Source organism: Notolepis coatsorum (assembly GCF_963971535.1).
Source record: "Notolepis coatsorum genome assembly, chromosome: 6".
Taxonomy (NCBI): Eukaryota; Metazoa; Chordata; class Actinopteri; order Aulopiformes; family Paralepididae; genus Notolepis; species Notolepis coatsorum.
Window position 1 is genome coordinate 34,601,108 of NC_140170.1, and position 18,548 is coordinate 34,619,655.

At 41.9% G+C, this 18,548-nt stretch overlaps 1 protein-coding gene across 3 annotated transcripts in view; it reads right to left on the bottom strand.

Annotated features, from left to right (window-relative positions):
* Positions 1-2,005: 2,005 nt before the first annotated feature.
* The window catches only part of hmg20a (high mobility group 20A), a gene marked incomplete at its 3' end in the record, with an annotated part of 33,190 nt that continues 16,647 nt past the window's right edge, over positions 2,006-18,548 (bottom strand). For 2 of the 3 annotated variants that reach the window (XM_084317638.1, XM_084317640.1), the window contains exons 5-8: positions 14,175-14,212; positions 7,788-7,863; positions 5,819-6,034; positions 4,179-4,315 (exon numbers count right to left, since the gene is read on the bottom strand). In XM_084317638.1, coding sequence (XP_084173764.1) covers positions 4,179-4,315; positions 5,819-6,034; positions 7,788-7,863; positions 14,175-14,212 — 467 coding nt within the window. Of the gene's footprint in view, positions 2,611-4,178; positions 4,316-5,818; positions 6,035-7,787; positions 7,864-14,174; positions 14,213-18,548 lie in introns of those variants that run through there. The other variant, XM_084317639.1, reaches the window with a different exon arrangement.

Below are 18,548 nucleotides of genomic sequence, written 5' to 3' on the forward strand. Positions count from 1 at the left end.
GTTCCTTCCGCTCCCGGGATATTGTGGTTCAGGCGTTTCGTCCTCCTCCTCACACTAGTGAGTTAGATGCGGGCCTTCACCTGTCATGTCCGGTCCGTGCTTTGGGAATTTACCTCAGCCGTACTCAGGACCTCAGAGTTACCGATCAGCTTTTTGTCTGTTACGGTGGTTCTCGTGCCGGTAAGGCACTGTCGAAACAGCGCCTGTCCCATTGGTTGTGCGAGGGCATTGCCCTCTGCTACACATTGGCTGGGCAGGATCCCCCTGGGGGCATCAGGGCGCACTCCACTCGTGGGGTGGCTGCCTCTGCCGCTCTCCTGGGTGGGGCCTCGGTGGAGGACATCTGTGCTGCAGCTTCATGGTCCTCCCCGGGCCCCTTTGTAAGGTTTTACCTCATGGACATGACCGGGGGTTCTGTCTCCCAGGCGGTTCTGGGGTCTGTGGCCTTTCCTGCTTCCCGTCCTTTGGTAGGGTAGCAGTTCCGCCTGTGCTGTGTGTTCAAGGGGTTCTAGTTCCCTCTTGCTCGCACTCAGGTGGAGTTGACTGCGCCCCCCCTTCATTAGGAAGGATGGGGTGACAGGGCTACCCGAACCCCTTGATGTGGGCTTACGGGTCCTCAGGGGGTACATCTGTCGGGCCTCACGTCCACTCTAACCCATATCTCGATAGGCTTTAAGAGCGGGACGCGATAAGCCAGATACGAATATATAACGATATGTTATGTATATAACCTAGTTATATGAGTACTGGCTGAGCGTCCCGCTCTTAAGCGGCCCTGAGTTCCCTTTTGAGGGATCTTTTACTGGAACGGGATTTTGGCGAGGAAGGGTGTGTTGGTGACCATGGTCATGGTCTTATAGGCTATGCCTCCATAGAGGCGGGACCCGGTCAGGTGTGGGTGTACAAGTTGTTTTCGTGATGGAGTACAATAGGTACAGGAGATAAGGGGTATCTCGATAGGCTTTAAGAGCGGGATGCTCAGCCAGTACTCATATAACTAGGTTATATACATAACCTATCGATTCATCTCTAAAACTAACACCTCACAAAAAGAGAGTGTTTCTGGCCGGTTTAACGGCAGCAAAGAAAATGCTCGTAATGAGATGGAAACCACCTCATAGTCTCAATATTTACCGTTGGAAACTGTCCTTCTACGAAGTATTGAGATTAGAGGCATCCAGTGCTAGAGCACAGGGAGCAAGGACAGAATCGATCCAAATATTACTTACTGCGGCCCAGAAGGTAAAATCAGTACTCCACTAGGTTGAACACTTGTACCTCGACACCAGAGAATGAACAAAAATCATGTTGTTGTTGTTTTATCTTTTCTTTTTCTGTTATATTTTTTTGTTGTTTCTAAATTGTATTTTTCCCTATTACTTTGTAACAGGATCAGAGGTTATCTAACAAACATAATTATGATTTTTTTTATTAATTGTATCCTATACATGTATGCATCATGGTTTCCCCCTTTCCTAAAATGTCTATGCAAACCCGGGGGGCTGGGAGGGGGGTTAAGAAGTGGCCTGGGCTGTCTCGCAGCCACAGGACCGCCAGAACGGAGGAAAAGACTGTCACAAATGAATATACTGATGGACAATCTATATACTGAAAAGACACTTTTTATGCCACTGTGTGAATTATTATGAAATGCTGATGTGAATGTCTCTTTCCTCTGAACTTGTTAAAAAAATAAAAAAGACAAAATAAAAAGTTGGTCACAAAAAAACTATTATTTGTCTTATCTTCCCCAGAGTCAGATGAGAAGATTGATGAGAACAATTTCATCTGTGTGTGTCAAGTTTGGAGTTGCATCGGAAGTCACATTTATTCACTTTTGACTGAGCTAGGCTAGGCTCTATTGCTTCCAGTCCTTGTGCTAAGCTAGGCTAGCATACACCTGGAGCTCTCTCTCTGGGGCTAATGGATGAAACTGATATCAATCTATAGTATCACAACACACCGACAGTTCATACAATACTGTGTAAATGTGTTTATTGCAAACACAAACACTTATTTTATAAATCAGAAAAAAGTGACTGGCACAAAACATTTTTTTCAACAGAGCATAACAATGGCAAAGAAAAAACATACTTAGCAATATTTCCTGAATATGATGAAATACAAATAGCCTAAAACTGCACATTACCTAAAATCAGCCACAAAAATATTAGAGAACGCACTAAATATTGCTGTAAAAACATGTGATATAAACAAAGGGATCAGGCAACTTGTAGATGACAAACAGACACCCTGTCGTTCAGTATGCAGTATGTACATTAAAAGTCCCAAGTCCTTAATGCTAGGAGCGAGCCATGAATGACACATACAAATCTTACAGCATCATGACCGTCAAATTCCATGATTTCTAAAGACTATTTTTATAAAATGTCAAACTACGGTTAGGTTAACAAAGTGTTAACAGGTAAAAAAAACAGTAAAAAATAATAAATAAATCTCAGACATTACATCACTTCACTGTGGTAACAAAAGATGGTTGAAAAATCAATGTGAACTAGATAGAGAAGATTCAACAGAAGCGTGGCTATGAAGGAGGCGTGGTGCAGACGGCCTTCACTCATGTTCCTGCGAGTCTTGATCTCCAATTATCTAGACAAAGAGAGACAAAGTGTCCATCAGGAAATACACTTGACCTCTGTTGAATCAGAGCGATAGCTTTGAACCCTTGGGCCTGTACACACTTGCAGGTATGTAATGGTAGAATCTGTAATGCAGTCAAACAGCGACCTCTAGGCAAAAGTGTGCCTCTTGGTATTGCACTTAATTTACATTAGTACATTCGTTTTGGTGTGATGTGTGAGTTGGAGTAGAGGGGTTGCCATTGCTGACTACACCTCACATTCTGCTAAGAGAGGTCTGGAGAAATGCAGTTTAGTAAGTTACTTTAGTAAGTAAAAATATGGTATATATATTATATTATATATACCATCACAAAATATTTTCAAAAGTAAGCAAAAAACATACCTCTTAACCGGTTTCATCTTTTATTTTATATTACACATTTTCATAGATTTGACAGAAATCGATTACAAAATTAAATGTTTGTAATATAAATTATCTGCCCGTCTATAATTATGCAAATGTTTAGCAAATTTTATACCTATGTCTATTTTGTGTCAACCTCACTGCTGTGAAGCACTTTGGGCTGCAATTCTTGTATGAAAGGTGCTATACAAATACAATTTAACACTACTAGACATCTAAGAAGGGAGATCCCCCCTTGAATGGCCCTTCTAAGGTTTCTCTCCTCCACACTGCCTGTGGAGCATTTTTTCCCTATTGTTAGGTTTTAGTGAGTTTTTCCTTACCTTCACGTGGGGTATGTCTGGGAGTGCTTGCATTCTTTCATTTATTTGCATTTATTTTAAATTTGTTGGACCTTATGGTGTTCTTGTTCTGTTCTTGACTTATTGTTATGTTTCTTCTTGACTTGTTTAAAGAAGACGTGTACGGCCCATGGGGACATTAACGTGTGTTGTCGGGCCTTACAAATAAATTTGATTTGATATATATATATAGTAGGGCTGGGAGGTATACCAGATATAAAAGGTATACCGTCATGGATCTAAGCAAAGGTATGGATTTTTACTATACTGTCTACATATTGTACAAACATATACACACTGTATGTTTTTAAGTTAACAAGAAATAGTTCCTTGAAGCAGTATTAAAAAAAGTTAAAAGAAAATATTTTGAATGAAATAGCACCATGCCAATTCTATTACTAGATAATGACGTTAAAAATATGTCATATCACATTGTAATTTGTACTGGTAAATGAAATAATAAAAAATATTGTGATATGATATTGACTGGCTATAATAATAATAATAATAGATCAAATTTCTATAGCGCCTTTCATAGAACCTAAGGTCGCTTCACAATCAAGACAAAAAATAGGGCTAGGGAAGTAGGGAAAAAAGGGGGATGAGGGCAGGTAAGGGATAATGGACCTAATCTAATCTAAACTAAACTAACTGATGGGGAAAAGCATTGGTGAATAGGTGTGTTTTAAGAGCAGTTTTGAAGGTGTCCAGGGTTGGGGCGTTGCAGATTTCGGGGGGGAGAGAGTTCCAGAGGGTAGGGGACGCCCAGGCCTAATATATAGATATATAGTCTCTTATTCTGCTGTGGATTTCTGGGGTGGGGGGGCTCTTCTACCTGTCAAGGCGGTTCACCACGTCTCGCACGGTGCCGATGAGGTTCTCGTGTTCCTGGGGGCTGCTGACGATGATGGTGTGGAGGTTCTTCATGTAGGAGTCGATGGAGTCCATGGTGGGCGTCTCCCCGCTGCCTGTAGGACATATGGAGGAGGCTCAAGTTTATCAAACGGAGGAAACTAAAGCTCCACGTGATGTTTACTGTGATGGATTATCTTAACTTGGGTTGTTTTTCATCCTGTGCATGAATTAATGGCTTCCTCTAGGGCTGGGAGGTCTACTGTCAAAGATCCATGCAAAGGTCTATAAATATTTATTGAAAAATATAATAATATAAAATAAATTGTAGCAGTATTAAAGAGAGTAAAAGAAAAGTATAGATACAATAATAATCAACTTTATTTGTATAGCTTAAAATTGTGTGTGTTATTAATAGATAAAAAATTAATTGATGCACATTGTAACTTGAACTGAAAAATTAAATACCATCAAATACCGTACTAAGACACATATTTTGGCCATATCGCCCAGCCCCAGCTTCTTCTAATCAAATTGTGCTATCTCCAATTGAACCCTTGCACCGAAGAACCATATAATACTGTTTTGAAATGTTTGTACAGCCCATGTATTTGCAATCCAACGTGTGAATGTGATATATCACAATAAAGTACTGTCTTTAACTATGAACAAACACAACACTCTGTAGTTTGAAAACATTGCTCCTCAGAAAACCTAAAATGGAGTTATATGGTTCTGCGTCTGAGGTACTCAATTATGCTGACAGGGTGTGCAGACAGACATGGTGTGCAGACAGACATCGTCATGAATAATGCAAAGTTACATAGATGATTGGCAGAGACTGGAAATAAGGACAGATCGGTCCTTTAAGGCTGAAAAGGGTTTGGTGGAAAGCACCCGTTTATCTGGTTACCAAAACCCCCGCAAATCAAGAAACAGATAAAGGACGTCTCAATTATAGCAAGATCCTCAGATTCTTTTCACTTTTTAAAGCATCCCTTAATTCCTATTTTATTTTTTTTAAGGATGTTTATCCTCAAACGGCTTCGGGCCCCAGCGCTTATTAATTCATAGACATGGTATCCCTGGCAAAGTTTGTGATGCTTTTCCCGAGGTAAGGTCTCAAAGGCTTTCAAGATCCTTCTTCATCAACACGCTGATATGAAGCAATTACAGGGCTATAATGTACTGTTCTGCTATAATGCACTGTTCTTTGTCGTTAGCAGGACGTTCCACTACAGTAGGTGTGAAAGGAGAATGAGAGCTCAGGACGGGGTAGACATGTAACCGTTATATATATATATATATATATATATATAGAAATACCCATTTAATCATATCTAAAGATGTGCACTTTTTGTCCGATGCATAATCTAACCTTTCATTTTTACCAAGGTTTGTATTTTACTTATAACTACAACTACAACTGTGACAGGACTGATTTAGTGGCAATAACTGAATATAATATGCAATTAGAATTTTACACCAAGCTATTACTTCAACCTTCATATCAATCCATCAGAACGTATCGATTAGGATTATAATTTCCTTTTCACACCAGCACTAACAAAAAGTATTTCTACAAATCCGCATGTCTGCCGAGCCGAGCCCCGTCTCACCGGGCAGCGCCACGCTGGAGAACGAGGAGGTGAGGGCCTGGCGCAGGGTCTCCAGGTGCTGCTGCAGGAGCCCGTTGCGGCCCCTCTCCTGCGTCACGTCGCCCTCCAGCCGCTCCACGGCGCCGCGCATGCTCTCCACGTGCTTCTGCAGCGCTGCGTTGCGTTCCTCGTACTCCATGTTGGTCTTACGGAGCTGCCGCATCTCCGCCTCCCGTGCTGTCAGTATGCGCACAGAGACACACACACACACACACACACACACAGAAATGTGCCGATCCCCCATGAATGCAAAAATTAAATAAAAATAAAAAAAGTATATTTAGGGGGGGCTGTGGGAGGTGCTTAATGTTTGAAGGAGTCAACTGAGTGTTTTTTTTTGTTACAAAGACTTAATTTCCTGCATTCTGGTGCAGGATATTTTTTTAATGTTACCCTTTAAATGCCAGTGTTTGTGATGGGCATCACAAATTATTGTAAAAAAAACAAAACACAAAGTGAAATATTTTCAATATATCAAAAATGCAAAGTCGATTTTTCTGGGGGGGGGGATTATTACAGGCTAGCAGGCTGGATTTTTTTGTTTTTTGTAATGTCAGATTTAACAACAACTCTTCAGAAAAGTGGGAGTATTTCATTTTTTATCCGACATTACAAAAAAATTTGAAATCTGGGGCTGAAGTTGAATAAAAGATTTATGACTGTTTAGACTGCATTAGGGCCCGGGTCCACCTATCTCATATTTATGGGCGCAAGCGTCTTTTTTCAATGTATCCCAATGGGGAGGGAGCGTATGCGGCCGCATGCGCCGCCTATAGGAAATGCGCTGCAGTCGGCTTCTTTTTTCAGCTTTTTTGTGCGGCCGCACACAGCGTTTAAAATTGAAACTTTCTGAACTTCAGAGCGATGCGCTGAGCTCATTTTCAGACAACCAATCACAGCCATTCATATCTACCACTCTGTTTGTAACCTGACACCGGAGTTGCCTGCCTGTCTTGGCTGTCTACCCACAAGAGACGGGCCATTGAGATTCGCGTCAAAGCACAAATACACTAATAATAATAACTACACGAATACACTACTAAAAAGCTAATAAAAAGCAAAGGGCGAACTGTGGTGTCAGGCAATAACTATATATATAATTAATATACAATAAAGTGTATTAAAATATGCTATATGTGCAAAACCGCGGCAGGAAGAAATTATAAAAAGATGGCTGTAGATTTCTTTCTGTCATCTACAAGATGCGCTTCATGCCAGCACTACCGGCGCACTGCCAGCGGTTTTGTGAGATAGGTGGACGCATGCCCTTACTCTCTGTCACAGTGATCTCCTGGTTGTTCCCCACTTAGGTTATCTAACTATCGCGCCGCCGCAACTAAAAACACTGGCCTGGCCTGCTTCTAAGTTCAGTGGCATGACAAAAAAATATAAAAAGATTATAAATTTTTTTTTTTTTTTTAATAATTTCTTTTTTAGTACCACCAGCAGGGGGCCCAAGTACCACCGGTGGTACGCATACCACAGGTTGAGAACCACTGTTCTAAGAGATTGGCAGTCGACTACGGCTCCTTTCGATCGATTAGTCGACTATTCGACTAATCGGGGTCAGCCCTAATGGACAGTCGTGTATCTATGCCACTGTAAATCTATTATACACATTTCCCAGGAAATCTGTATATTATTCACAAATGCACACTGTGAATGTGCATATTAGGCAGATTAGAGGCACAGGGATTAGAACAAACTTCCTTTTTTGACTTTTTTTTGTATACTTTTGGGATTTACTTTTGTCTTTCTTTCTACGTTTAGGGTATGTTTGTGATCAGCATACTGTATGTAGTTTTATGAGCATATAGAATTTTTTTAGATACTTACACAGCCCCCCCCCCTTTACTAGTGACTACATGCATAGAGTGAGGTTCAAGGAGGGTGGTATTTCTTTCTTTCTGAATACGCTCATTTGCTTTACCTTTGCTGTGGTTGAGAAACTCTTCTGTGAAGATGGGGATGTCAAACACAGATCTGTCCTTCCCTTCTGCATCCTTCTGATAAGGTTTAGGAGAGAGAGAGAGCGAGCGAGAGAGAGAGAGAGAGAGAGAGAGAGAGAGAGAGAGAGAGAGAGAGAGAAGAGAGAGAGAGAGAGAGAGAGAGAGAGAGAGAGAGAGAGAGAGAGAGAGAGAGAGAGAGAGAGAGAGAGAGAGAGAGAGAGAGAGAGAGAGAGAGAGAGAGAGAGAGAGAGAGAGAGAGAGAGAGAAAGTGGAGATGAGGACAACTATCTGTGACTGCATTTTCAAAAGCCAAAATCCTTTGTCCCACAAAAAGTAATAAATTAAATAATGGTAACTGGAGATTGTAACATGAGTGTGTGTGGTCAGTTATTTTGTCCTGGTCTTTCCATGCCCACAATATGCCATCCCATCGTTAATTTAGGCTACACACTTTCTTGCTAGCTAGCTAACGTTAGGTGGCCAAGGAGCGTTCTTTTCGCTCGACTGTCACTGGCGAGATGTCGACCGGGATGGCCCAATAGGATGAGCACACAGTGTGCACCCAGTGCTCATGGGAGTTGTAGTATTATGTTGTATCACAGTGAATTGATTTATTTATTTCAGATGCCTTTTGTAAACTACGATTATTTTCCCCTTTAAGATAACTACATTTGGTGGGTGATAATGGAAAAGCCCTGGTTACTACTACAGAACAATCAAAGGTAGTTGTTTTTCTGCCTCACAATAAATGTCATGCTCGATTCCCAACACACACACTCATCTGACCAAAACAAAAGATGTAAACAAAGTGCAATACCACCTTTGCCTAGAGGTCGCCGTTTGAATACATCACAGATTCTACCTTTCAATGCAAAAGTGATACATGGACCAGAGTGACACAGAGAAAAATACGCTGCACCACAGGTCCCCCTGTAACCCGGCCTCCAGGGGGATCACTAGTAGACTGACGAGTCAGAATATTGTGTAGTCAAGCGCTTTCTCCCCACCCCTAGCGGTGAGGTGCTAAATACAGTATAGTACTTACTACTGCAATATTAAAATCGGTATCTCACTTGAATCGATACTCGGTAGTACCGACGTGTTTCGGTTCGGTACCTCAAAAGTACCGAATTCGGTACCCATCCCTACAGAACTTGTAAGTCGCTTCGGATAAAAGCGTCAGCTAAATGACTACCGTAATTTTCGGACTATAAGGCGCACCTGAATATAAGCCGCAGCAGCTAAATTGAATGATGTGTACATATAAGCCGCACTGGACTATAAGCCGCAGGTGTTTTAATGTTTAATTACCATATGTAAGGGTTTGTGCTAGGGATGTCCCGATCCGATCACGTGATCGGAATCGGCGTCGATCACGTGCTTTTCAGAGAATCGGGGATCGGGAAAAAATAATAATAAAAATCGGCAGTCAAAAAAAGAAAAAATTTATTCAACAAACATGACCATGTCCACGTCTTAAACTCATACAGAGGCCTTAGTTTTGGTTTTAAATTACATATAATATATCATCATTAATGTATTTATTGTCACACAGAGCAGAATAATTGTCCACAACAAACACATTCCCCTTTAATTTACACCGCTGCAACAAACACATCCCTTTAATTTAGACTGGCTACACGCTCCACATCACAACAACAGACTCAAGGAAGCAAGCCACGAGCTAACGCTAACGCTAACACTAACGCTAACGCTACTCTCTGCTATGTTGTGGAGACTCAGGGAAGCATGCCACAAGCTAACGCTAACGCTACTCTCTGCTATGTTGTGGAGACTCAGTGAAGCATGCCGCGAGCTAACACTAACACTAACGCTAACGCTACTCTCTGCTATGTTGTGGAGACTCAGTGAAGCATGCCGCGAGCTAACACGGTTAATATCCACTGACTTGAGCAGCTAGACTTAATTTCAGAGGTTTGGAACTAAGCATTTTAAAATAGAAAGTCAAGCCAGTTGCAATGTTTGCAAGGAGGACAGGCTGGAGGCGAAGTTTTCAGACTAACTTTTCACCTGGAGGATAACGTGACTGAGGATTATCGTCGGCGTTTCAGACCAGAATGGACCATTACGTAAGTCGAACACTGAATGTATACTAATGTGCAAACATATATTGAAACTTTTAATATTTCTCATATGAAGCAGAAGCACATTTCTCAGGGTGAATGTAATAACAAAAGCCTCCGAGCTCGCGCCCCGGACTATAGGCAACAGAGGGGCTTGTCTCGCTGCGCCAGTTTCTGACAAAAATGCGTCAAAATTGATTACTAATGTGAAAGATCGGATCGGAAACGATCGGATCGATAGATATTTAAAATCACATGATCGGGATCGGATCGGAAGCAAAAAAAGGCGATCGGGACATCCCTAGTTTGTGCACAGAGGGGATTGTCGGGAAAGAGATGGCTGTTTGAGGAAGCTCCCATTTATTAACATTTTTGTTTAAACAGGTACTAACGTTAGCTCACGGAATGATAGCTAGTTAGCCAATGCTAGCCAGCACCTGTGAAAACGAATGCCAAACTGATGATATCACACGTTGATATCAGGAGCTATCAGTAGCTAGCCAGCTAGATAACGTTAGACAATGCCTCATGTAGTAAACTAAAGTTAATAGTTGACTGGTCATTTTGTTTAAACAGTAACGTTAGCTAGGCAGCTAACGTTAGCTCACGGAACAACAATAGCTAGTTAGCCAGCGCTAGCCAGCACCTGCGAAAACGAATGCCAAACTGATGATATCAGATGTTGATATCAGGAGCTATCAGTAGCTAGCCAGCTAGATAACATTAGACAATGCCTCATGTATTAAACTAGTTGACTGGGCCATTTTGATTAATGCTTCAGTTATGTTGAAAGAGGAGCTCTGAGCTGCTCATGCACTCGACTCTTGCCGTAAAGGTTTGTTGACATGGGTCTGTGAGGGGGAGGAGGAGGGGCAAGGCGTGCACTGCTGCAGCAGCTGTGTGCCTGTGAGAGAAGAGCGAGTGAGAGTTAAAGGTGGTGGACTGTAACCTGTAAAATCCATAGATTTAGGAGGTCCCCTAGTGGCTGTTAGCTGTAAAAATCCATAGATTAGGCGCACCGTTATATAAGCCGCAGGGTCGAAAAATGGGAAAAAAGGTGCAGCTTATAGTCCGAAAATTGCGGTAAATGTAAATCAAACAGATATAAATCACATGGAAGACCATCGTTGCCCAGGAATAGTCATCACCTCTTAGTTTGAGGTCACTCTGAGATTCACAAGTTAATATTAAATGTCCAGGGAGGGAAATGAGGAAATATCCTGCAGCTGACTGGGGAAATAGACCGGCCTGAAAACGGATCAAACCTAACTTTTCACAATGGCGTGAAACGCTCAGTGGTGGCCAGTGTTGGAAAGTAATTGCTTGACTTAACTTGATGCACTAACAAAACAAACTTTTCAAACAATGTTAGGGTTCTGCCGACAAAATATACAGGCCAAATACAATGGCGGTCAATAGGAACAATGTCTGTGTTTTCCCCAAAAGTAGGCACGGCCACCATAAAGAAAAGCCAATGTACTCAGATGTGCCAATCTGATGTCTGTCACGTCATGGCTCTAAGGGAGAAAACCCACGTGTTTTGAAGGAATGTTCATTCCATTAAAGTCACCTTGGCCATAATGCTCCTCTGTCAGCATACGCTGAGGGATTTATACCAGAAACCCCTTGATCACAGAGCTGGCTTAACCTAATAAAGAAATCAATTACACACATGCCAGAAGCCAAGAGGTTGGATCCCTAACATCAACACAGCGCCAAAGCTGATTAATCCCACTTCGGTGCCACAACAATGAGTGCTTAATGTGCGGAGCGAGAGGAGGCCGAAGTCCAGAGATTTGGTTATTTTGGGGGGCGAGAGGAACGTAAAAACACTCAAGAGATCACTCAAGCTCAGACTTTTACAAAATGGGAAGAGTTTGCCAAAAATAGTAACACTCTTGCACTAGGTCAGCGGCTTTTTGTGTGAGGGGAGCTTGCAAACTTTAAAACCAACCATTATATTTGACAAAGGTAGCAGAAATAGTAAACAAAGGGTAAAAGTATTTTTGTCTTCTCTGTCGTTTCTGTTCTGTTCAGGAATAGTTCTGTTTTCGACATAAGGATAGGATAACACAAGGATGTTCTGCGTGTGAGTATCATGGACAATGAGGGGGTGGTTCTGGGACCGGCTGAGCCTTCCAGAGGTGTCGGGGGCCTAACTTAACAAAAAAACAGTGAATGGAGGTGCCCACTTGATAACCCTAGTGATTGAAAGTTCTTAAATGTACCAAACAATTACACAAGGCTCTTGACATCTGATTTTGGGAAAATTCACAGACACCGATCATTTCTTAGATACGTTATTATTTTTTCCCATGCCGTGGTTGGTGAATTTGGCCAGTCAGCACTGCCAGACCTTGTCATAATTTGATAATTTGGCCTAATATTAGGGATGTCCGATATTATCGGCCTACCGATATTATCGGCCGATATCGGCATTAAAATGTGATATCGGAAAATATCGGTATCGGCTTTCAATAATTTTTTTTACATTTCTATAACCCTTATTTACCCAGGCAAGCAAGTAAGAACAAATTCTGATTTTATTTATTGTCAAAAGTATGCATAATGTTGTGTTAATTCCACAACAAGATAAATGTAATGTTAATTACCTGAAATTATTCCATTTTTTGGGGGGGGGGGGGGGAACCCTGCATATATCGGTATCGGAAATTAAGAGTTGGACAATATCGGTATAGGTAAAAAAAGCCAATATCGAGCATCCCTACCTAATATCCAATACAAGTACCACTATATTGGTGCATACTTTCTGGTAGTGCCTAACTACCAAGGGCCTAATTTATCAAAACCTATCCTAGATTACATTCTATGATCATTTCAAAGAATATGACAAAAACAAATGAAAAGGATATATAGCATTCATATTTTGGGTAAATATATCACAGAACATAGATACAATGAATGTAAACCTCTGATTTAGAAATCATGATAAATTATAAATAAATCACACAACATTTTCAAATAAATAAATAAATGAGGCACCGGGTTAGAAGTATCTTGACATTCACTATATGAAGTATCAGTTATTTTGACTTGGGTAGGCTAGAGTTAACTAGGAAGTATCAGTTATTTTGACTTGGCAGGCTAGAGTTAACTAGGAAATATCAGTTATTTGTGGCAGGCTAGAGTTAACTAGGACGTATCAGTTATTTGTGGTAGGCTAGAGTTAACTAGGAAATATCAGTTATTTTAGGTAGGCTAGAGTTAACTAGGACGTATCAGTTATTTGTGGTAGGCCAGAGTTAACTAGGACGTATCAGTTATTTGTGGTAGACTAGAGTTAACTAGGACGTATCAGTTATTTTAGGTAGGCTAGAGTTAACTAGGACGTATCAGTTTCTGTTACGCTCCAGAGACTGTGCTAGACAAAAATAGATAAGTATAAAATAAGTATAGCAAGTATAAAATAGAAGTCAAGTACGTGGACAAAAGTGTTCAGTATATACATATATGCAATGTACAATGCAGAGTAGAAGTAACTGAGTTACAATACAATATACTATACAGTGCAAAGCAGAAATGGGATGAGGTGCAATTTAGGTACAATTTACAGTAAGGTGTAATGAGGTATGGGTTGTAGTGCAAATTCTTTACCAATAAATATGAAGTGTGTTTAGGTGTTCTAAAGTGGGTAAAGTGGGTGCTGCAGTGAGTTGTTTGTTTAAAGTGAGTGTGTGCGTGTGGATGTGTGTACTGTGCATGCATTTGATGGTTGTTACATAGTGTTATTGTCATTTAGCATTCTGATGGCCTGAGGATAGAAGCTTCTTCTGAGTCTCTCTGTGCTTGCCATGAGACTCCGGTATCGCCTGACCGCAGCAGTTCAAAGAGGCAGTTGTTTGGGTGGCTGGAGTCTTTGATAATTCTCTTAGCCTTACCCATGCACCGCTTGTTGTAAATGTCCTGGAGAGTGGAAAGCCCCCCTCCAATTGTGCGTTCGGCTGAACGGGTAACGGGTAACGTATCAGTTCTTTTGGGTAGGCTAGAGTTAACTAGGACGTATCAGTTATTTTGGGTAGATTAGAGTTAACTAGGACGTATCAGTTATTTGTGGTAGGCTAGAGTTAACTAGGACGTATCAGTTATTTGTGGTAGGCTAGAGTTAACTAGGACGTATCAGTTATTTGTGGTAGGCTAGAGTTAACTAGGACGTATCAGTTATTTGTGGTAGGCTAGAGTTAACTAGGACGTATCAGTTATTTGTGGTAGACTAGAGTTAACTAGGACGTATCAGTTATTTGTGGTAGGCTAGAGTTAACTCACCTCATGAAGAGACTCATTGGCTACCTGATGTCCTCCATCTGGAAAACAAGGAAAGAAATTTGAACAAAAGGAGACAGCAGATGATTCAAGTTTCCCCCTGCACGGCATGCCTTAAAGAACCTATCCTCGACACTGTATAAAAAAGGAGATATGGGGAAGAAACCCAGACGAGGGGAAATAATCTAATTCAGTCGAGCTATCTGATCAATCTAATTGACAACACGGGGGGTCCATTTATTAATAATATAACGGGCTGCAAAAACAATTAGCCTATTTAATAGGCTAAACAGTGCAAAAGGCAATATGCCTGGGGGCTATAGGCTTCTAAAACAAGGTCCGAAAGACCTTAGCCTAAAGACGCTTAGGCTAAATGCCTATCGCGTGTTATTAAGCATCGTTGGCAGATAATCTTTAATAAAGAGGAGCATCTCTGCCTTTTCGGATATAATTCTGTTCCTGTGTTCATCCACGATGTTGGATGCAGCGCTGAACAAGCGCTCACTATCCACACTTGTGCAGGGCGCAGAGAGGTACATTGGCCGTCGGAATCCTATGTTTTCGACTACACTTAATGGCTGGTCGTCGAGCCCCATGAATTCCATTACTTTGCGTGTGATCGCCTTAGCCTTCTGACTACCACCGCTATACGCACATGTGCTCTCTAACGTGGTTTGCATTAGTGGCTGCTTTGTTTCCTCAGACTCTTTTTTAATCACCGCCTCGGTTAGCTTAACACTATGGTCGCCAAAAACGCCTTACCACGTCATTCCCCGCCATGCTCATTCTGCCAAAGACGCCGTACCACGTCTTTGATATCAATATTTCAAAAATCTGTGATCGCAATCATATTTCTCCCCCGGAGACTTGAGATCTACTGTTGATCCCCTCTCAACTCTCCAACGGTTCAAGAGCGCCATCTGGTGGCCGATCGGCGGATCGCTCAAACCGGAAACAGGAAACGGAAGCTGGTGCTCATTCCAATTCGGTCCGATCACTCGCTAATAGTCCCAGGACTCGAGCTAGACACAATGGATAGCAATCCGTTACCAATAACTCGATAAACAACATGATTTGGACGTATATACTATTATACAACCTGGAGATGGATCGCATATTTCTACATCCCATAATAGGAATATTTCTGCTCCACGCTCATCGCCCAACGGCCCGAGGAAGCTACGGTTAGTTTCAGCGTTATTTTTTAACGTGTTCGATACAAACTGCTCTAATGATCATATCACCCACACTAGATGAATCATCTAACGTTGGCCACGGAATTATAAACGACCCCCCCCCCCATCCGGTCAACATCAGATGATAAGTAGTAACTTCTAGAAGCACGTCCATTTGAATTTTTCTATCTCGCTCCGATTGCTATCAAACTGTATACAATCATCAATATAATGCATTTAGGGCTATAAATCACGTTCTGGAGAAAGCTGCAGAAAACGATAAAAACATACTTATACTTTAGACCGTATTTTAGTATGAATATGTGAATGAAAAAGTATAACGTTGCTACACCCTGAACAATAGATAATTGATGTTGAATGGGCCATAGTAATGTCAATTTAGCAATACAATTTAAAAAGTTATAGCCCTGCAAAGAAGGGGAACTTCTCCATAGACAAATAGAGCTGGCGTGGGATGGTTTATTAAGAATATAAGCCTGGCGACCAAAGTGTTAATGAACTCTCCATGCTCCGCTGCGTGATGAGACTTCAAATGTCGTATTAAATTCGTTGTGTTGAAACTCTTGACATTGTTTCCCCCACGAGGTATTTTATTCTGGCATATGTTGCAGATGGCATTTGTTACATCTGTCTCAGACACCTTGAAATAGTTCCACACCACCGACATGTTCTAGGTTAGTTAGAATGCATTTGTTGACATGGGCTCTGTGAGGGGGAGGGGCAAGACGTGCAGCAGCAGCAGCTGTGTGGCTGTGAGAGAAGAGCGAGTGAGAACTACACTGAGAATTGGATCAGTTTTTTGCGTGTGTCATCGATCGGTTTTCACGATCGGTGAAAATAAAGCATTATCGGAATTCACCGATCTCATATTTATACTGAATATCGGCCGATACCGATCTCTGGCCGATCGATCTGGGCATCCCTATCCAAGACATTTAGATAGATCCAAGAACAGAAAACTGTAACCACATGTGCTGGATGAGCCAGGCGGCCTGTACCTTGGTGTTGAACATGAGCCATAGCAAAGCCTGCTTTTTTTTTTTTTTTTTTTTGCTGTGACCAGGTCTATAGGTCACTGTGTCAGTCAGTCAGTTAGTTAGTTAGTTGGTCCAAAAAGATTTCCCTACCCTCTATCAGCCACAGGTTTTGCCCTAGGAGACTGAAATTGGGCATGGGGGTCAAGTGTGTGTGTGTGCCAAGGCCAGATTAAGACTTCAGAGGCCCCTGGGCCAGATTCTTGTGGAGGCCCCCCAACACACACATACACGTGCACGCACAGTGGCGTTTTTATAAAATATATAGAATATTTAGAAGTGGTGGGCTCTGAGGGCCAAGCTAAAAGGACTTTGATCACCCCTGCCCACTTTGACAACCTAGGATGGCAACTTGCAATGGGCCTGGTCTACAAGATACACTACACGACCAAGGTACCCATGTACATGTCAAAATACTTCCCAAAGGTCAGTGAATACCACGATCACAACACCAGAGGGAGCTCCACAAATCATGTTAAACCCAGATTCGGCTCAAACAAGGGACTAAACACGTTTCGCAATTATGCCACATCAATGTGGAACGCCCTACCCAAAGCTGTAAAGGAATGTGAATCACTACCCACTTTCAAAAACTCTCAAAGAACACCTACGGGAGACTGCAATTCGAAACTGGCCCCTGTAAATGTCCTAACCCAACCCCCTCCAATGTACAGTAAATGACCAAGTATGGTTGTCAATATTCCAATGTACAGTTTTGCTTGTACAGTTGTACAGTTCAATCAATCAATCAAGAAGAGAAAAGAAACATATCATGTTTAGATGGGGGGATGGCGCCATCCTCAGGAAGAAAAAAAACATGCACACACTTTGGAGACAACAATATAATGTTAGAATAGTACGCTTACTTTTACGTGAATGTCAATTTAAATTATAATTAGGGAAGGGAGGGGGTTGAAATGTGTTTTTGTCCTGTGTTACTGTCTGTGAATGAAATCTTTTATTTCTAAACCTAGCCGCATTTCTGGCAAGACGCTCTCTGATTGGCCGACGCCTGTTTCTACACTGGTTAAGCTTAGGCACTCTTTCGAAGTTGGTTAAGGTTAGAGTTTGTCTTAGAGCGTGACGGCAAGTTCTTTCGACGGTTAAGCTTAGGCACTCTTTCGAAGTTGGTTAAGGTTAGAGTTTGTCTTAGAGCATGGCGATAGAACGCCAGGTAGTTTGCAGGCTGTTCGACGCGGAAATGGGCAAAGACACAGCTCGTCACGCGATTGGGCAAACATGTCAGTGGCCAATCAGAGAGCGTCAGTCAGTGCCAATCAGAGAGCGTCTGCCAGAAATGCGGCTAGGTTTAGAAATAACGCCCCCTAGTCACTAGGGGGAGCTCGATGATATCCGCTATCAGCACCGGCGGGTCTCTGCTGTCTGTCATGAATAATGATCCCAATCTGCATTATTCGTGTCGGGCTGTGTCTATTCTTTTACCAACGGATTTCCAGTTCCGCGTTCGCGTTCTGCGATCTGATTGGCCACTGACGTTTCTTAGGCGACTCTTTTGAAGTTGGTTAAGGTTAGAGTATGGAATCAGGGCTGGTGTTCTATCGCCCTGCTTTAAGACAAACTCTAACCTTAACCAACTTCGAAAGAGTGCCTAAGCTTAACCGGTGAAAGAAAGAGGCGTCACATGATTGGCGCTACCAGAAACGTCAGTGGCCAATCAGAGCGCAGAACGCGGAACTGGAAATCCGTTGGTAAAAGTATTCAGGCGTCGGGGCTGGGATGTGGAGATGCAAGTTTTGACTTTTTATTGCTGTTTTTACCTCAAACGGAAAACCTCAAACTCTTATGAAGAGGAGAAAAAATACTCAAGATTAGCCACTTGCAGGGTGTGACGTACTGTATATTTTAGTTGATGAAATATTTTTGTTGAGTTTTCTGGAACAAAATTCATGGGGTCACTGTGTGTCCCATGTTTTCTGTGTGTGCAATGCTATCTTGTGTCTCTCCCTCTCTCCCTTTCCTGACCTAGCCCCTACAGTTTGGACGCAAAATAAAGACTTCTTCTTGCTATTTAGACCCTGTATTGCATACCAGTAAGTAGCCTACTACTTTGTAATAACTGAGTCTCAATTAGGGTTGGGCATCGTTTGGATTTGAACGATTCCGGTTCCGATTCCGATTCTCCATTT